Source organism: Hippoglossus hippoglossus, chromosome 1, assembly GCF_009819705.1.
Source record: "Hippoglossus hippoglossus isolate fHipHip1 chromosome 1, fHipHip1.pri, whole genome shotgun sequence".
In the NCBI taxonomy this organism is placed as follows: domain Eukaryota; kingdom Metazoa; phylum Chordata; class Actinopteri; order Pleuronectiformes; family Pleuronectidae; genus Hippoglossus; species Hippoglossus hippoglossus.
This window is the reverse complement of record NC_047151.1, coordinates 475,713-495,065: the sequence shown is the minus strand read 5'-3', so window position 1 is coordinate 495,065 and position 19,353 is coordinate 475,713. Positions and strand designations below refer to the sequence as shown.

The 19,353-nt window shown below is 40.6% G+C and overlaps 1 protein-coding gene across 6 annotated transcripts in view; it reads right to left on the bottom strand.

Annotated features, from left to right (window-relative positions):
* Window positions 1–19,353, bottom strand: part of mtus1b (microtubule associated tumor suppressor 1b) — a 58,069-nt gene that overhangs the window by 2,323 nt on the left and 36,393 nt on the right. For all 6 annotated transcript variants that reach the window (XM_034603988.1, XM_034604155.1, XM_034604414.1 and 3 more), the window contains 8 exons: window positions 12,125–12,191; window positions 10,420–10,543; window positions 10,200–10,290; window positions 9,063–9,168; window positions 5,021–5,094; window positions 4,322–4,420; window positions 2,613–2,729; window positions 1,044–1,141 (listed from right to left, as the gene is read on the bottom strand). In XM_034603988.1, coding sequence (XP_034459879.1) covers window positions 1,044–1,141; window positions 2,613–2,729; window positions 4,322–4,420; window positions 5,021–5,094; window positions 9,063–9,168; window positions 10,200–10,290; window positions 10,420–10,543; window positions 12,125–12,191 — 776 coding nt within the window. The remainder of the gene's footprint in view (window positions 1–1,043; window positions 1,142–2,612; window positions 2,730–4,321; window positions 4,421–5,020; window positions 5,095–9,062; window positions 9,169–10,199; window positions 10,291–10,419; window positions 10,544–12,124; window positions 12,192–19,353) is intronic.

Genomic DNA, 19,353 nt, shown 5'->3' with positions numbered 1-19,353 from the left:
AGCAAGTCGTCTTCACCATGTCTAGATGCCTAAATGCATTGAGTTGCTGCCTTGTGATTGGCTGATTAGCTATTTGTTTTAACAAGCAATTGAACAGGTGTGCCTAATAAAGTGGTCGGTGAGTGTATATTATGAACTAAAATAAAGTATATTACTACTGAGTAGACTGAATCAATGTAAGTAATACTGATTGGATGTGCAAATATTGCAAGGTGCGAGGTTTAGAAGAATGACAGCCCTGATGCTGCGGTATTGTTGGCCAGATGGCGGCAGGCACAACAGTTTATGGCTGGGGTGATAAGTGTCTTTAATGATCCTGTTGGCCTTCTTCCTACACCGTCTTCCTGTAGAGGTCCTGGTGATGCGCTGGGCAGACTTCCCCACCCTCTGTAGAGCCTTACAGTTCAGGGCAGTGCAGCTGCCGTACCAGGCGGTGATGCAGCCAGTCAGGATACTCTCTATGGTGCACCTGTAGAAGTTGCAGAGAATCCCGGAATCCATGTTGAGCCTGCAGAGGGAGAAGAGCCGTTGTCTGGCCTTCTTTGTGATGTTAAAACCAGAACCTGCTAACTCTCTCCACCGTAGTCCCGTTGATGGTGAGGCGGGACAGTTATTCTCCCTGTCTCTTCCTTTGTCCACGATCAGCTTCTTCGTTTTACTGACGTTGAGATGAAGGTTGTTATCCTGGATGTCAGGGTTTTGACCTCCTCTCTGTACATACAGTGATCTATGGGCAATTCAGGGTTCATTGACCATCTGGTTAGAGGACGGTCGCTCTACTCCTTCAGCCACAGCCTAGTTATTGTTAGTGTTGAATCCTCGGGCCTAAAAGTGAAGACACCTCCCTCCTTACTTCAAAGTCAGTGAGCTGAAACTCCACAAACATTACAGAGAGGTCGTTACCACTGAAATGTGTCTCAAAAGAAAATACACTGACTCCAGATGGTCACAGAGTGTAAAGCCTGAGAGGTTTGATTAAGACAGATAGAGTCACTGGACAACTAACTGGAGTGGCAAAACACACACACAGCAAGGGCACATACTTGGAGAGAGCAGCATGTTTGTCATTTCTGGCCTTGTAGTCCTCGTTCTCTTGCTGAACCTTCTTCAGGCACTCCTCCAGTTTCACATTAGTCTCCAGCTGCAACACACATGTAATCTGATGTGATGGGGGTTCCTATGTGTTTCATATGTAAATAGAAACAGTACTCAAGTAAAAGTTATTGTTTACTTTATAATTATAATTTCAAGTAGAAGTAAAAGTACTCATAAGTACTTGAGTAAGAGTAAAAAAGGATCTCATAAAAAACTACTCAAGTAAAATGTATTGCGTTTTAACAGGATATTAAGAGGTAATAACATAGTTAAGTGCACATTGATTGTAATGAATAAAGTGACACATTGAAAACTAGGCAAATGCCGAAATATATGCTGTTAAGCACTGTTTGCTTTCAAACATCAAGAAAAAAACGTCACTGAATCCTCATAGGAAAGGCTTGGATGCAGCCTGCATTGTGTGTGCACATGCATTCAGTTTCCAAACCAAACTGAAATTTTACTTTAAAATGTTAACCTAATTAACATAAGATAGGAAGATGCAGACATTCAGAAAATGAAAATAATATTCCAATAAATGTAACAAAAAAATTCTATGACATATAATATACATCTTTCAAATTAGGTCGTAAGATAAACAGGTGAAGAGCACAAATATATGCACATGGTTTTGGTTCAGTGCCATAGAACAAGATAAAAGCACATATATATATAAAAACTATCAATCCCTGCAGGAGTGGCTTAGATGCAGTCATTCAAAACAATGTATTCCACTAAATAAAGTAAATCTTTACAATTTAAATAATGTAACATAAATTAAGACCATAAATATTCACTAGAATATCAGTAATAGACACATTGCTCTCTTTTTTCCACTTGTTTTAAAAACATCCATCTTTTGAATCAAGGTCTCGCCTATCTTCTTCACATACTGCACTGTTCACAGCTGAATAGATAATAAAAATGATCTTTCACCAGTTTTAATGTTTATATGATGAATATGTCACAAACATAAATATTTGCAACACTTCCTATACCCCCTTTCAAAGTAAAAGCACTCAAGTGTTTCTGCTGTTTTAACAAGGTTTTGTTTGAACAAGTTTTTTTGTGTTTTTGCAGGATCGGAAGATGCACAGTTTCATAGCGTAGTTTCCAGACAAGTAGTGTATAACTGTACTTTTATTCAAGGAAAAACAGTGATCACACCTAAAACCTCAGATGGACACGCCGTGTCCACTCATGTGAGTGTAAAAATTAATAAATCATAGACATAGAAAAGTAGCGAGAAGTGTGTGACCCAATGTAACGGACTAGAAGTATTTTTTTTTCATCATAAATGTAACTGAGTAGGAGTGAAAAGTATTCCGCAATACAACTACTTTCAGAAGTACAATTTACTGAAAACTCAAGTACATATAAAGAAGTAAATGTAATGCGTTATTACCCACCTCTGCTCATAGGTAATATTTAAAATTTCATCAAATCTCAAATTGAATGAAAAAGTGTTTTTTACGTTATTGTGGGCTTCTTATTATATAAGAAAGATTGATCCTTACCAGTTTGTCCATCTCAATGAGCTTCTTCTCCTTCTGGTGCAGCTGGTTGTTCTTGATCTCCAGTACCACCTTCAGACTTTCAAGCTCCTGCTCCAGGTACAGTGTGTGTGAGTCCTTCTGCCACACACAAACAGCAAACACACAAGTTAGAGCAGGTTATGTGAATCTGTGATGCTCTACAAAGAAGTAGATGAAATGTCTTGTAAACAAATGAACACTGGTGGGCCAGAGGATGTGATGTGATGCCTAAAGCAATTGTGGGATTCTTCCTAACCAACAGAGAGAGGTGGTGTTAGCATAGTGCCTTCTCTCCAGCTCACTCACTGCTGGTTGTACTTCACTGAATACTTGCATCTACAATGTAATGATGCACGATTGATTATTTGGGTTTAATGACTCCAATTAAGCTCGTCTATAATGACTCATGTCTCCCCAGGGCTTAAGGAAACTTGTTTCAAGGGAGGAATGTATGGAGCGAAATCTATACCATAACTTAACAAACAAACAAACAACTGCAGGTGCTGCTGAGAACCAAATTGCAGGCACCAGGAAGTCAAGAAGATGCCACTGTCACACACAATTCAATTCAACTTCATTATATTTGTATAGCGCCAAATCATAATATACATTATCTTAAGGCACTTTATATAGAAGGTCAAGACCTTAAAAATGTATAGAGAAACCCAACAGTTCCCACAACGAGCAGCACTTTGGCTGACTGTGGAGAGAAAAAAAAATCCCTCATTAACAGGAAGAAACCTCTAGCAGAACCAAACTGGATGTGGGCGGACATCTGCCTCGACTGGTTGTGGTGAGCAGAGAAAAATGGGGTTGAGAGGGGAGATCGGTGGAAAAGACGGGAGAGAAGAGAGAGAGATAGATAGGAGGGGGAGGAGAGGGGGAGAGAGGAGAGAGAGACCAGGAACACTTGTGCACCATCATGTTTCAGCTCTGACAGACTAGTTGTTATAATAATAATAATAATAACAACAGTCACGATCAGACTGACATTATGGGCGAGAGAATGAACCATAAATGTCTGAGTAAGGGCGCACTCCAAATTTAGAGGCAGCTGGTTTGACTACAGAGATACAAACGACAGCTGGTTTGACCACACTCCTGACTACTGCACCTCTATTCTCTTGATTCTTGGTACCTGCAAATTGGCTCACAGCGCCATGTGCAGTTGTGACGTGGAGGGGGACATTTGTGAGAAAATCCTCAGCATGATAAATGGCAGAGTATTTGTGACAAAAGTCACATTGATATTTTTTGTGTCTTACTTGTAGAATATCTTTTATTAACAATATTCTTTATCTTGGGATATTTTCTTTTGCACTTGCAGAAAATACATTTTTGTTCATGTAACATATATTTTGTTGTACTTGTATGAAATGTGGAAAGCTATTTGTTTCTGAGGCATCATCTATTAGAAACAAGTAGTGTATTTGTTTGTCAGATGTGTTTTTATCTTTGCAAAACCGAAATGCATTAGTTTGTTAATGGTGCTTTGTATTTGCAAACCACACTGTGTTTGCAAATGAATGGTGGGGAATTTGTGAATACATTTTTATTTGTTTGTGAAGTTATGGCATAGATTTAGCTCCATAGAACTGTAACTGGACAGAATCTTATTTATGTGACTGCATGTATTACACTAGGCTGACAGTCCCTCATTAATTTCCCCTCCAGCAATACGGCCGTCTTACCAGATTCTTGTCTGTGAGTATTCGCCTCCTCCTCTCCTCCTCTGCCTGAAGCTTCTCATTCAGAGCCTCCTTCTCAGCCGACAGCTCAGATATTTTCTCCTGGTAAGAGAAGGACACAGACATGCATCATTCACCAGTGGACATTGAGTTAAGATTAATCTAAAACTATCAATCATGGGGATTTTGTTTCATATGAAACAATAAATTCATCTTACATATCTCGTTTCCCATCAGGAATCTCTGTCTTCCTTTTGTCACAGATTTGTTGTGTGAATGGTTCGCTCCCAACATTAATTGTTAAATTGCAAGAGGTTTGGCATGGCAGCGCACACCTTCTTACTACATTCAAATTTTTCTATAATAAATTCTCAGCATGCTCCCAATTTTTTTTAAAATATAGAATATTTGTGGTTAGCAAGATTTTTTGCATGTTTTCCTGACCAATCTGGAAACATCTGTGGTCTGATTGGTGCTGCAGCTGTGTGCAAAGCACTCGACCTCTAAACAGCCTGCACTGTAATTCATATCAGCTACATACATTCAGTGTGTGCATGCACATTGTTCACATTGGTCCACATTTTACACACACTGTTATCAAGTACAGCATGTTTCTATTTCCAGTAATGTTAACCAAAGGAATTCAGTATGACAACTCCAACTTTTTGGGGGTAAAAATTTAAATAGGAATGAAACATATACAGAGAGAGAAGTTTCAGTCTGTGTCAGTGTTTTCTCCAGGTTCTCCAGATCTGTCAGCTGGATCCTCTTCAACTCTGAAACACACACAACAGCATAAATTAATCATACAAATGTACATCAATGAATAACTAATCTTGAAAATATTAATTTAATCTATGAAAACAATTATTGCACAAGCAGTACATTTATCTATGAGAGGCCCTTTAAGAGATAATAAATACTTGGTCTCACACAGACCATCATACTCTCTCAGACACACTATTATAGTCTCTCACATCTACCATCATACTCTCTCACATCTACCATCATACTCTCACATGTACCATCATACTCTCACATGTACCATCATACTCTCTCACATCTACCATCATACTCTCTCACATCTACCATCATACTCTCACATGTACCATCATACTCTCACATGTACCATCATACTCTCTCACATCTACCATCATACTCTCTCACATCTACCATCATACTCTCACATGTACCATCATACTCTCACATGTACCATCATACTCTCACATGTACCATCATACTCTCTCACATGTACCATCATACTCTCTCACATCTACCATCATACTCTCTCACATCTACCATCATACTCTCTCACACACACTACTATACTCTCTCACATCTACCATCATACTCTCACATGTACTATCATACTCTCTCACATGTACTATCATACTCTCTCACACACACACTACTATACTCTCTCACATCTACCATCATACTCTCTCACATCTACCATCATACTCTCTCACATCTACCATCATACTCTCACATGTACCATCATACTCTCACATGTACCATCATACTCTCTCACATCTACCATCATACTCTCTCACACACACTACTATACTCTCTCACATCTACCATCATACTCTCTCACATCTACCATCATACTCTCTCACATGTACCATCATACTCTCACATGTACCATCATACTCTCACATGTACCATCATACTCTCACATGTACCATCATACTCTCACACACACTACTATACTCTCTCACATGTACTATTATACTCTCTCACATGTACTATCATACTCTCTCACATGTACTATCATACTCTCACACACAAACTACTATACTCTCTCACATGTACTATCATACTCTCACACACACACTACTATACTCTCTCACATGTACTATCATACTCTCTCACATGTACTATCATACTCTCTCACATGTACTATCATACTATCATACTCTCACACACACACACTACTATACTCTCTCACATGTACTATCATACTCTCTCACATGTACTATCATACTCTCACACACACACTACTATACTTTCTCACATGTACTATCATACTCTCTCACACACACTACTATAGTCTCTTACATGTACCATCATACTCTCTCACACACTACTATACTCTCTCACATGTACTATCATACTCTCTCACACACACACACACTACTATACTCTCTCACATGTACTATCATACTCTCTCACACACACACACTACTATACTCTCTCAGATGTACTATCATACTCTCTCACACACACACTACTATACTCTCTCACATGTACCATCATACTCTCTCACACACACACTACTATACTCTCTCACATGTACCATCATACTCTCTCACACACACACACACACAGTACTAGTATTGTCTGCCTCGGGACAAACCAGTGTGTCCCCAGGCATAACGCCCTGCTATATTTTTATGTGTGTGTCTTTATATACAGTCTAGGGCAGTGGTTCTCAACCTTTTTTCAGTGATGTACCCCCTGTGAAATATTTGTTCAGCCAAGTACCCCCTAACCAGCGCAAAGTATTTTTGGTTGAAAAAAAGATGTAATACACAGCGCTGTGCCATCAGTGTCTGATTTATTAAACACTTACATTTTATTGAATATTTATTAAATACATTTTTTTAAAGGATTTTTGAATGGATGCTAATTTTAAATACATCTTTAAAAAATATCACGTACCCCCTGGAGTACCCTTCACGTACCCGCAGTACCGAGTACTAGTACCCCCCATTTGAGAACCACTGGTCTAGGGTGTGTATGTATATTTATATTAACATAAATTATATTTATTACAATATAGTATTAATATATTAATACATATTGTATTTTAAAGTGGCCATAAATATAACTTTTATGATGATGTCATTACACATCACCATTTGTCTCTTTACCTGCATCATTCAGGTGGGAGGGACAGACAGACAGACAGACTACTGCCCATCACCCGATAGTTCTTCAAGTTAACTTTTAATGTAACTACAGCCTTTCTAAAGTTTCTGCTGTGGACAACTATTTTCCTTGTATAAAACTAGTCCTAAGGTATGAAGCAGTACATCTCCTGCTCCTGCAAATATTTCACAATTAAAAGCATTTAAAAAACAAATGAATAGATTTGGTCTACAGAACGCTGGTGGTGCTTATATTTTGAAATGTGCACAGGCAGTATTGCAACATTTATATTTGTGACAATTTAAAAGATAAACATTGAACTGTGTTGAAAGTGATTTTTCTCTGTATATTCTGCCTGCGAACCACGCGATAGAAAACTCGGCGAGACCTGAACCGCGGCTCGTCAGGCGAGGGAAGTGCCCCTGGTGCACCTGGACGAACCAGGTCTGAATAACCGACGGCGTGTCCTCCTCAGACGCAGGCCCCTGTTGTGTGGCTGTATTAGAGGAGATCTCTGTGGATCCAGCATTTCTGACATTGTTGTATTAGTGGGAGAGTTTAAAACATTCCCCAGGAAGTGCAGTGCGGCTCCGGGTCCAACATGTTCCCTTATGGATCTGTTGATTTGGAAGGCGGGACATGTCAGTGAAACCAGGCCTCATCAGAGATAACCAATCAGGAACTGAAAATTCAATGTAACTTCCGTTTCAATCACTCTCTCTCACACAAACCATCACTCTCTCTCGTACACACTACTATTCTCATTCACATATCAAATCATTCACTGTCATTTTGTTCCTCACACATGGTTATTTGCATTCACGTGTACAATTGATTTCTCTTACATGTGCTATTATTCTTTCAAATATAATATATCTGTGCAAGAGAGATCAGTGTTGTGTGTATGAGGTATGATAGTAAAAAAAAGAGAGTATGATGGTACAAGTAAGAGACTATAGTAGTGTGTGAGAGAGAATGATGGTATATGTAAGAGAGTTTAGTAGTGTGTGTGTGTGTGAGAGAGTATACTGGTCTGTGTGAGACCAAGTAGTAATTATCTCTCAAAGGGCCTTTCATATTTATCACTACAGTCAGTTTAGTATGTACGGTTGTGTGTCATGACAAAGTTAAAAAGCTGGGCTGTCATTTGTCATTTTGTCACTTGAGCGGCAAATGAGGAGCAGCACCAGACGTTTCATCATGAAAACATTTTACTCTTACATCGCACCATGCACACTACATTTGTCCAACACTTGCCTTATATAAGGGTGGCTGTTATCATACCATCATACCATTTACAACACTGAACATTCATGCTCATTGTGTTAAGAAAATACATTAAACCATTTTAAAAAAGTACAATCTTAATTTATATTTACACACACCTAAATAGATATAAATCACTCAACCAGCACAAACAAACTCCCCTTATTTATTTATATTGCTGTTGTACAAGAGAGGAGGTGTCCATTATATGAATCTGTGGATTCCAAATCTCTGCTAACAAACTTTCTTATTTTTCCTTACTTTATATGTATGCAAATGAAAAAAACAACAACAACTGTGTTTGTGTATTACTGCTTGTAGATACCCTCCTGGAACTAATGACAGGTGTGTGGGGTAGAGGTAGGTTATGATAGATAATGTTTTTTTACTGTTGGCATTCACTTAATGTCAGTCTCCAATTTTACTTCTAAAAGATCAAATATTCTGCTGATATTTAGTCATAAACCACTGCATATTTTCCAGCTTAACAGTGAGATGGAACAGCCCAAGTACTTAATTTAGTCATATGTTTATCACTTTATGTAGTAATAATATCCAAAAATTAACCAGACATCTCGTAATGCTGCCTCGCCATTACACGCACCTTGTATTGAGGTGTCATACTGCTTTTTGACAGACTCCATCCTCTGGCTTTGACTCACTTCCAGGTTCTTCCTCTCTGTTTCCTGCTGGCTCCTCAGCTCCTCGACCTGAAGACAGCAGACACCGGTTATCAAAAAAAATGTTTGTGTCTGTGGGACAGTGGAGATGCTACTACAACAAACACAGATATAGCAAAACAAAGGTACATATATCAAAGTAAACAAGGTTAAACACAGATTCTTACATGGATGAAAAGTATGAAAAATCCCATCTCTGATCATGTTGTGCTGTATGACGTTACTTGAGCCTCATATTCATAGTCATGCTAAGATGCATCGTGGATGTCACCATGGCAACAGTCTAACCAGAAGGTCAGCGGTTCAATCCCAGTCTTCCCTAGTCTGCATGCCGAAGTGACCTTTGACAAGATACTGAACCCCAAATTGTCCATTCTCATAGAGAGACTGCTGCACATAGATGCACTGTATGAATGTGTGTGTGAATGGGTGAATGTAAAAGTGTATTGTAAAGTGCTTTGATTGGTCAAGACTAGAAAAGCACTATATAAATACAGAATATTTACCATTCACTCAAAGCACTTTACAGTGCAGTTTGTGCGATTCACACACACAGTGCATCAATATGCAACAATTTCTCTATCACACATCACTCACACACTGTAGGATTGGGGTGCAGTATCTTCGCCCATGGACATTTCGGCCCACGAAATGGGGAAGACTGCGATTGAACTGCCAAACTTCTGGTTAGAGGATGACCTGCTCTACCTAAAACCCAGCTGCCCCCAAGAGTCAAACCAATGTCCAGTGAACCAATCAGAGTGGAGACAGGTGTTGCCATCGTCTTATAATAATGGTCAAGTTTCACACACATAGACCACATGTCAAACTGCTTCCAAAGGACAGCAGTTACAGTTCTCAGTAAATGGTCTGAGGGACTGATTCTCTATGTGTCAGGTTGCTTTATGAGGGGTAGTGTCCCTGTTACCTGACATCTTTAACTCTGTCATTATTTCAGAAGAAAACCAGATTTTTACAGGACTAACAGATAACCACTTGTTACTGTTTATGCCTAACATGAGTGACAGCAACAATAATATTTTAAATGTGTGTGTTCTCACCTGCTGCTTCATCAACATGCGGCACTTGTCAGCTTCCTCCTGGTACGTCTGGTGGACATTGTCCCACTCTGTTTGGTAAAAACTTCTCAGTCTGTCACGCACACAGAAAAACACAATTAGAAACATCTTCAAAACAGTAACATCTGCAGGCTTTAACTTTCAGTAATAACAGTGTGGTAACACTGCAGAGTTATAGCTTTCAGCAGAGGTGAATGCGTACCTGTCTTCCAGCTGCGCCAGCTCCTCCTTGTGCTGCTCCTCTAGCCTTTTCAAAGCCTCTTCCAAGCAGAGGCGCAACTCCTCCCTCTCATTCTCCAGACGTTCACAGCACTGTGATGATGTGACTAGAAGGAGACAACGAGAGAGTGCTGGATGTTAGTTTGTACCTTTGAAGGAGCATCAAGGGTCTATAGTTTAGATTTGTTGCCTGAGAAAATTGTGTTGAACCTTTTTAATCACATCAAACCTACATCCATATTTCACTCAAAAGGGAAAATCACAGATGATCTCATACAAATAGTCCTAATGGTTCAGAGTTCAGTTGATGGGAATTAATGGAAAATAAGAAAAGACTGAACTGATCACCTGTTTACTCCACAGGATATAAGCTAAGGTAGAAATCTCTGTGAGTGAATGTGAAGCGTGTGGAGACAAGATGTGCTTTGCTACTATTTTGACTTTTTACTGTTTCACCATAAATCATATTCATATCCACAGTACACACCAGTACAGTCATCATATTACAGTATGCAATTCTAGAGAGGACTGAGATGGGACAGGCCCAGAACAGTCAGCGTCTCCACATGTGACAGTCTTCCTCTGTGTGTGTGTCTTGCTCAACATTCCAATACAACCACATTCCAATTTAATTACTCTTACGACAGACATAGCATCCAACCCCCTGAAACATCTGCAAGTCAGCTCAGAAGTGTGCAGCAGGACTCATTACTCTCATGACTAATTTAAACACTCAACAAGCCCATGCACGCTTCCCTCCATCTCTACCAATCACCATTCTGATTCCAGTTTGTTCTTAGTCTGAAATATTTATCAGAATATCAAGATAGACTGATAAAGATCTCTGAATCTCTCTGTTTTTGACTTGGGATTTCTTTCTCTCACTTTCAGCTGTCAGATCAAAGCACCTTACATGAAGAGCTTTAATCTCAAGAGCCACATCACATTCTGCATTATTTCCATGTTGCTCATCTTAATTTTACTCACCATCTTTCTGTAACTTTCACTATTTTTTAAAATTATTTAATTATATAGTCTTTTAAAAATTTCTTTCCAAGTTCCTTTTTTTATTGTCTCAAGTCTCAATTTGACATGATGCCTTATGTTTTATATTACATTTTTCTTACTGTTCAAATTTGCTGTACAAATACTTAATTAGCTCATCTGATGCACTTAAAGGTTCTTGAATAAATGATTAAATCATTATTAGAAGTATTTCAACCTAGAAAACTGAGCCTCTCCTAGCTATTTCAGTTTGTACTCCGGATTTTAGTCCAAAGCCAAAGCAGGTGGCAGAGATTCTGCCAAATGAGAGAGTCAGTTTTTCTGGTTGTTCTACCTCACATTGACCCTAATGTCTCAAAATGTACCTCGTTGATGTTAATGTACAATCTCTTCATCCTTGTGTACACATTAAAAAAGTCATAAAAACCAATGTAGTCAGCTCACAACATGTGCAGAGGCTTCTCCTGCTCTGGGTCTTTCCCAGCCCTGAGGAGCAGCTGCATCAGTATTAAACCACAAATAACACTTTGTTTTTAATGGCTGTTGACCTGCCCTTCATAAGCTTTGTGTACAAGTGTCGTATGCAACGAACAAGAGAGAGAGAATGTGCAGGGGTAGAAGCAAGCAGCTGGCTGCACGGGAGTATGTGCAGTAATGTGCGTGCAGTAATGTGTGTCTCTTACCCAGCTCATCTCGGAGCTTTGCCAGCTCCAGTGATAGCTCCTTCTTCTGCTTCAAGGCCTCTTCACACTGCAGAAAACAAGATACTGCATTTAAACAGACTTACTTAATATACAAGCAGAGGCGCTGAAGCTGTAGTTAGATTTCATTCATACATTTTTCTTCCTCCCTCACAATAATAATCAGCTCTCAGCCGCTGTAGTGTCAGTGCACTGTATAAAGTTGTATATTTCTAACTAAAGGCTTGGACAACAGAAAGTCAAATACTCTATCAAGTGGACTATACTGTAAGTAAATTATTATTTTGGAAACAGCCTCATGCTCTCAGAAAGCAAGTGTAGACTTTGCACTCATCAAAGGTGAGTGATTGTAATCATAGACTTCACACTTAACGACAGGGGAGTTGTTTTAGAGCAACACAGGGGAAACATGGGTGGAACCAATCCTATAAGACAATTAACAAAACAGTATCCAGCATCTTACATCAGTGACTGAACTTCTAAAAATAAAAAAGTATAACTCTAATCAAGGATGAACAGATGTCTAAAAAAAACTAACACACACACACACATGTGCAAACAAGTGGACAGCCACACACAGTTGAGATGAGCATATCAAAGTGCACCCATGAGCTCTAAAAGAGAACATTATGATTCTATAGAACCATGTCTTACCCATGAATTACCGAAATATTTACTCTCTCTGGTAAACACATCAACACTAAACAACTGAAACTTAGCATCAGGAGGAGTGCAGTCTGTAAATCTGAGCGTTTGTGCTCCTGCCTTCTAGCTTTCACACACACACACACACACACACACACACACACACACACACACACACACACACACACACACACACACACACACACACACACACACACAGTCATAAAGTCCATCTGGGAAAGGTCAGTTAAGTGAAAGAGCAGATAAAAGACCAGAGACAGCAAGTAAAGAAAATAAGCTGCTGAGAGAGCACGACAGTGGGAAGAGGTGTCATAACAATATGAGATAAGGAGAGTTCAGTGCACATTGTTACCTCGGTACGATGTTTCAAAGCTTATTCAAAACATTTGTGATCCAGATAAGGCAGGGTCAGATTGTTTGGACTGATCAGCAGCACCCAAGACAGTGAATGTGTCAAAGTCGAAAAAAATACATGACGACCCCTGAATTCCTGTGACCCACTGATACAATTCCTTCTGAATCCCTGACCCTCTGAGAAGAGCCACGGCCATGAGAAGACAAAACAGCAAAGAAGTAGATATAGAGCAGCACACAGAAACACATCTGGGCGAAATGCACACACACCTTGCGTCGATGGGGGGGGGGCTTCCTGGGCTTTGCAAGGGATTTGCCGGCCGTGGAGCCCATGACTTGATGAAGAGAGACACACTTAAGAACACAGACACAAACCCTCTCTCTCTCTCACACACACACACACACACACTAATTCTGTCCCATCAAAAGTGGAAAGTGACTCTCTCTCTCTTTATTACACTGCTCACTCTGCCCCTTCCACTCCTCCCTCCAACAGTTTCTACTCCTCCTGTCTACACACTGTATGATAGAGGAATGCAAGTTATTTCTGCACCAGATTTACATATGAAACTGGTGCAACTGCATTCATCTACATTTAACTAATGCCTCTCTTCTTTTTTGGTCAAAGTTTTGTCCCAATAATTTTGGTCAAGTTTGGTCAAATTAACTCAGTCATTTCTAACTGGTATTAACGTATGTCTTAACTTGTCCTAAACTTTTTATTTGTCCAGTTTGGTTTTCAAATTTAGTGCTAAATTTAACAAGAAGAAGTGGAAATGAAAAGCAAAACAGAAAAACAAACCAAAAAGTGGCAGCCATTAAAACCCAAGTTTGTTTTGTAGTAATTCTAATAAGGCCGACTCTCCTTTACAGATTTTGATGCTATTGTATATTACAGGTCTTGCTGCCATTTCTTCTTCTTCTTAATGGTGGTTGGCATCCAGCTTACAAGACCCCTGTGACTCTTAGGAAAGAAAAGAACCCTGACCTGTTCTCTCTCACCCTCACCTTCCCCTCCCTAATATGTTACACCTGTGTCTAGTTAACCTCACTTCAGTTAGTATACTGTATACAGTCTGCGTTTACCCCTGTCCTGTGCCAGTTCGTCTCGTCTTGTACGTAGAGTTCCAGCGTTATACCCACGTCTTGTCTTGTGCTTTTCACCACGTTTTCGTATTTAGTGACCTAGCCTTAGCCTCACGTTTTTTGGATACCTCTGCCTTGCCTTTTTGCCCTGGAAAAAAAACGACCACTGTTTTTTAAACTGGACACTGTTTCAGAGTTGTGCTTTTGGGTCTTCCGTTCACATACTCAGTCATTACAGCACTATTTGTATAGATCTGTAAAAAAATCACTATACTCATTCATTACATTCTTAATTCACCTATCAGATCCACTTTATCTAGGAGTAAAGACAGGGACAGGTTTAAATAGTCCAAGTACAATTCTAGCAGGGCGGTGAGAGATGCTAAATGTTACATTAGCATCTGACAATACTCAGAGAAACTCCAACACCAGTTCTCAGCTAATGACTCTGCTTCTGTCTGGAAAAGGCTCAGACAGATCAGAAACTACAAACCTTCAGCCCCCCACTTCTTTAATGACCTGCGCCTGTCCAACCAGCTGAACGAGTTCTACATTCGTTTTGAAAGACAATTGGACAGACCTGACCCCATCCCCCACGATGACCAGCCCCCATCCAAGAGCATCACCAACACCAGCTCCGCAGGGGTATGTGACTCTCCACACCTGCCCACCACAGTGCCCCCTTCCCCCTCTACCAAAGTGTCACACCTTTCCATCCTGGAGAAGGACGTTAACAAGCTCATCAGGAGACAGATCCCCCGCAAAGCAGCCGGACCTGACTCTGTCTCACCATCCATGCTGAAGAACTGTGCCGCTCAGCTGTCTACAGTGTTCACAGACATTTTTAATACCTTACTGGAGACATGTCAGGTGCCAGCCTGCTTCAAATCCTCCACCATCATCCCCATCCCCCAAAAACCAAGGACCACAGGTCTTAATGACTACAGACTCGTTTCCCTGATTTCTGTGGTAATGAAGTCTTTTGAACGCCTTGTCCTGTCCCACCTCAAGGACAACACCAACCCCACCTCCTAGACCCTCTATAGTTAGCCTACAGAGCCAACAGATCTGTACACGATGCGGTAAACATGGCTCTCCACTTCATCCTCCAGCACCTGGACTCCTCAGGAACCTATGCTAGGATCATGTTTGTGGACTTCAGCTCTGCATTCAACACCATTATCCCTGCTCTGCTCCAGGACAAGCTCTCACAGCTTAGCTTGCCTGACTCAATCTGCAGGTGGATCACAGACTTCCTGTCTGATAGTAGGCAGTGTGTGAAGCTGGGGAAACATGTCTCTGACCCCCGGACCATCAGCACCGGAGGCTGTGGTCTTTCTCCTCTGATCTTCTCCCTGTACACGAACAGCTGCACCTCGAGTCACCAGTCCGTCAAGCTCCTGAAGTTCGCGAGCGACACCAACCTCATCGGACTCATCTCTGGAGGGGACGAGTCTGCTTACAGGTGGGAGATTAACCACCTGGTGACCTGTTGCAGTGACAACAACTTGGAGTGGAGATGACTGTAGACTTCAGGTAGAGCCATGTCCTGCTGGCCCCCACCACCCTGTGTGACTGTCCAGTGGACACGGTGCAGTCATTCCGCTTCCTGGGCACCTTCATCACCCAGGACTTGAAGTGGGAGCTGAACATCGGCTCCCTCACGAAAAAAGTCCAGCAGTGGATGTACTTCCTGCAGCAGCTGAAGAAATTTAATCTGCCAAAGAAGATGATGGTGAACTTCTCCACTGCCATCACTGAGTCCATCCTCACCTCATCCATCACCATATGGTATGCTGCTGCTACTGCCAGACTACAGCGCATCATTCGCTACGCCGAGAAGGTGATCGGCTGCAACCTGCCCTCTCTCCAGGACCTGTACGTCTCCAGGACTCTAAGGCGTGCAGGTAAGATTGTGGCCGAGCCCTCCCACCCCGGACATGGACTCTTTAAGCCACTTCCCAGGAGGCTGCGGGCCATCAGGACCATTTAACTGAACTGATGTCCCTGACTGTGACACTTGATACTTTACAAATAACAATAACTTTACATTTTGCACAATCCATCCTGCTCATAGTATTTTTTATTTAGCTTATAGTATTTTTGTTATTTTTATTTACAGTATATACAATTTTTCTATTTTTGTTATTTATAATTGCACAAACACACCACAAAAAAATTCTTGTATGTGTAACCCAGCTTGGCAATAAAACCCAATTCTGATTCTAATCTTTTTCCTCGCTCTTTACCTCTAACAAATACCTTCAGGCTACACAAGCATCCACGGAGCCACCCCTGCATAGACTACTGATGGACTAATTCTAAGACCGAACACACCAAGTTTCAATCAAATTTTATTTGTTTAGCCCATATTATTCCCTACCTGACCAAAGTTATGCCTCTGACATTTTCTATTCTCCCAGCATTCCTCCAGCACTACTTTGGTAGGATTAGAATCACTGTGTCCGTGCAAATTAGTCCCGTAATTAGCCATTAGTTGCATCCTTCTTAACTCCAGTGGCATCTCTCCCATCTCCACTTGCAATGCAGGTATGGGTGAAGTTATAAACTGCATATCCTCAATGCTTATGCCTTAATGACATCTACTTTCCTCAGAAGAAGATTTAGCTGCAGACCCATACTAGCATAATCCAAACCAGACCTAATCAATGCCATATATATTCTTTTCAATGAGGCACAATTGTCTCCCCAATTCCTGCCAATTAAACAACTCATCATATTGATTACTTTTTTGTATTTATCCTCCATCTTTTTAATAAGATTTGCCCATGTTAACCATGAATCAAAAATGACTCACAAAAATTTGAACGATTCAACCCTCACTAATTCTATATCATACATCCTTAGTTTAACCCCATTGTGGCAAGAGACGTTGCCACTGGGGTCTCCCAAACACAGCCAGACAACAAGCAGTCACCACTTAACATTAGTTATTAACATAAATCCACTAAATCAACATAAATTGTCCCACACATAACCTTTTCAGGTTGCTCGGCTCAGCTCTGTCTCTGTGTTTTCTCCAGTCTCCTCCGTGTGCCTCTCTCTCTCCCTGTGGCAGCTGCTGCCTTTTAAATCGGCTAAGAGCCATCAGCTGCGCTGATTACTCCCCTGGTACAGCTGGAGGTTCTCTCTGAGCCACCTCCACGGCCACATCCATCTTCAATTCTTTCCCTAGTGAAAACGACTTGGTGTTTTTTACACTGAGAACGTACACCGCCAATCATAACCCCACTCCACCACCTCATCAATTGCTTCTTGCACCTTCCTAATTGCATGATCGATGTTCCTCCCTTATTTCCAAAAGGCTCCATCATCCGCAAACAGTGATCTTCCTATATCTACTGGTAGTTTAGAAAAGACGTAATTTATCATTAAGATGAAAAGTAGATGAAAACCACACTGATGACTTGAGGAGAGGAATGCTCCTCTCCTCTCAAGATCATATGATGGCCTTTTTGTTACCATCCTCTCCATTTTTTTGTATACATTTGATGTTAGTGCCAAACAAATTTGATTGATTGAGGTTCTCTCTCACGTCTTCCCATGTCAATCACATTAATCCTAAATAATTCAATGCTGCTTTGACAACTAGTTGTATTTTATAATTTATTTTACCTTACTTCAGCCGTGCCATTGATCACTCGTGCTATGAATGTTACTAGAGCCTTTTTTTCCACATAACTCCTGTCATTACTCCTTGACCCTTTGTGGCAGTGTTCTATTCTCTGGACACTCGTACAGCGTCTGCATATGTGATCCCTTGTTCCACCCTTACTTTTTGGATTTTATTCTCTAGTCTCATCACCTCACACCCACCATAATCAACACTATGGGCTCCTCTACAGGTGCAGCATTTTGACTGCACCTGGTCCACATTTTCCATACTCATGGTCACCCCTACACCTATCACACCTCCTCTTCACTTTAGAGTCTTTGGCTGTGTGTCCAAACCTTTGGTCGTTAAAGCATCTCAATGGCATTGGCATATACATCCTCACTGGAAAACTTACAAAACCTAGAAATATCCTCTCAGGTATAGCCTCTCCCCCAAAGTCAATCAAGACTGTTTGTCTTTTTTCCCTCCAATTATTGTTGTTTCAGTCTCTGTGCATTCACTATCTTTCCCGCGTTGATATTCTTCTTTAATTCCTCCATACCCACACTCAATGGTACATCCCACCAGTAAGTTGCTATCATTGAGGACCTTCACAAATAGGATCCCTCCTATCTTGTTTGCCAGAGATGTTGTCCACATAAACAGGGTTGATTTTCTTCATGCTTTCTTGAGCCTTTTCAATAAACTTTGTAATTGTTGAGGAATTTTTGACCATCCTCACACATTACTGTATACGCCACTATATATTATGTATATTGTATATTACACTATATCTGTAGAGAATAGTGCCTGTCTAATTCCACAGATACTCTGTTCTCTCTTTAAGCAGTACCAAAGGTCAGGTTATAGATAAAGGGCCAACAAACAGTACATTGTAGTGTCTACGTTTAGGGACTTTCATATCTAACTCAGATGTGCCAGACAGAGAGACACCAACTTCAACTCTCACTAACTTCAACTCTTTTGCGTATTTCATTAGTGGCAAGACGTAAGGACACAATGTGAAATAGGTATGCATATTTAGGCTTAACTATCCAATAGGATGCAAACACCTACATGTAACATAGAGAGTGACAGCAGTTCTAGCCTTCCATGGATGTGCTGTTTGAATGGGTGACACAAGTAGAGGAAGATATACTGGGGTAGATATCTTCAGACTTGGGGGTGACAATTGCTCATGTTACTCTGGTGGCTTTTGTATATTGTTTCACCTTCTGGTCTCCTTGATGCATCAAGTCTACATTAAAATCTTCTGCATAAGACATCAGCTGCTGCCTGAGTTCTCCTTTCACATGCTTCCAGAAGACTTCCATAACAGTAATGACACAATGTTTATCAGGTCTATCACCCTTCTCCCTCACTCTCAGACCTATCATCATTGTCACTTCTAATTCTTTTTTTCCAAGCTTGTTTTCATTCATCCGTGCCCTCACAGACCCCTCATCACACCCATCACTTTCTCCAAAAT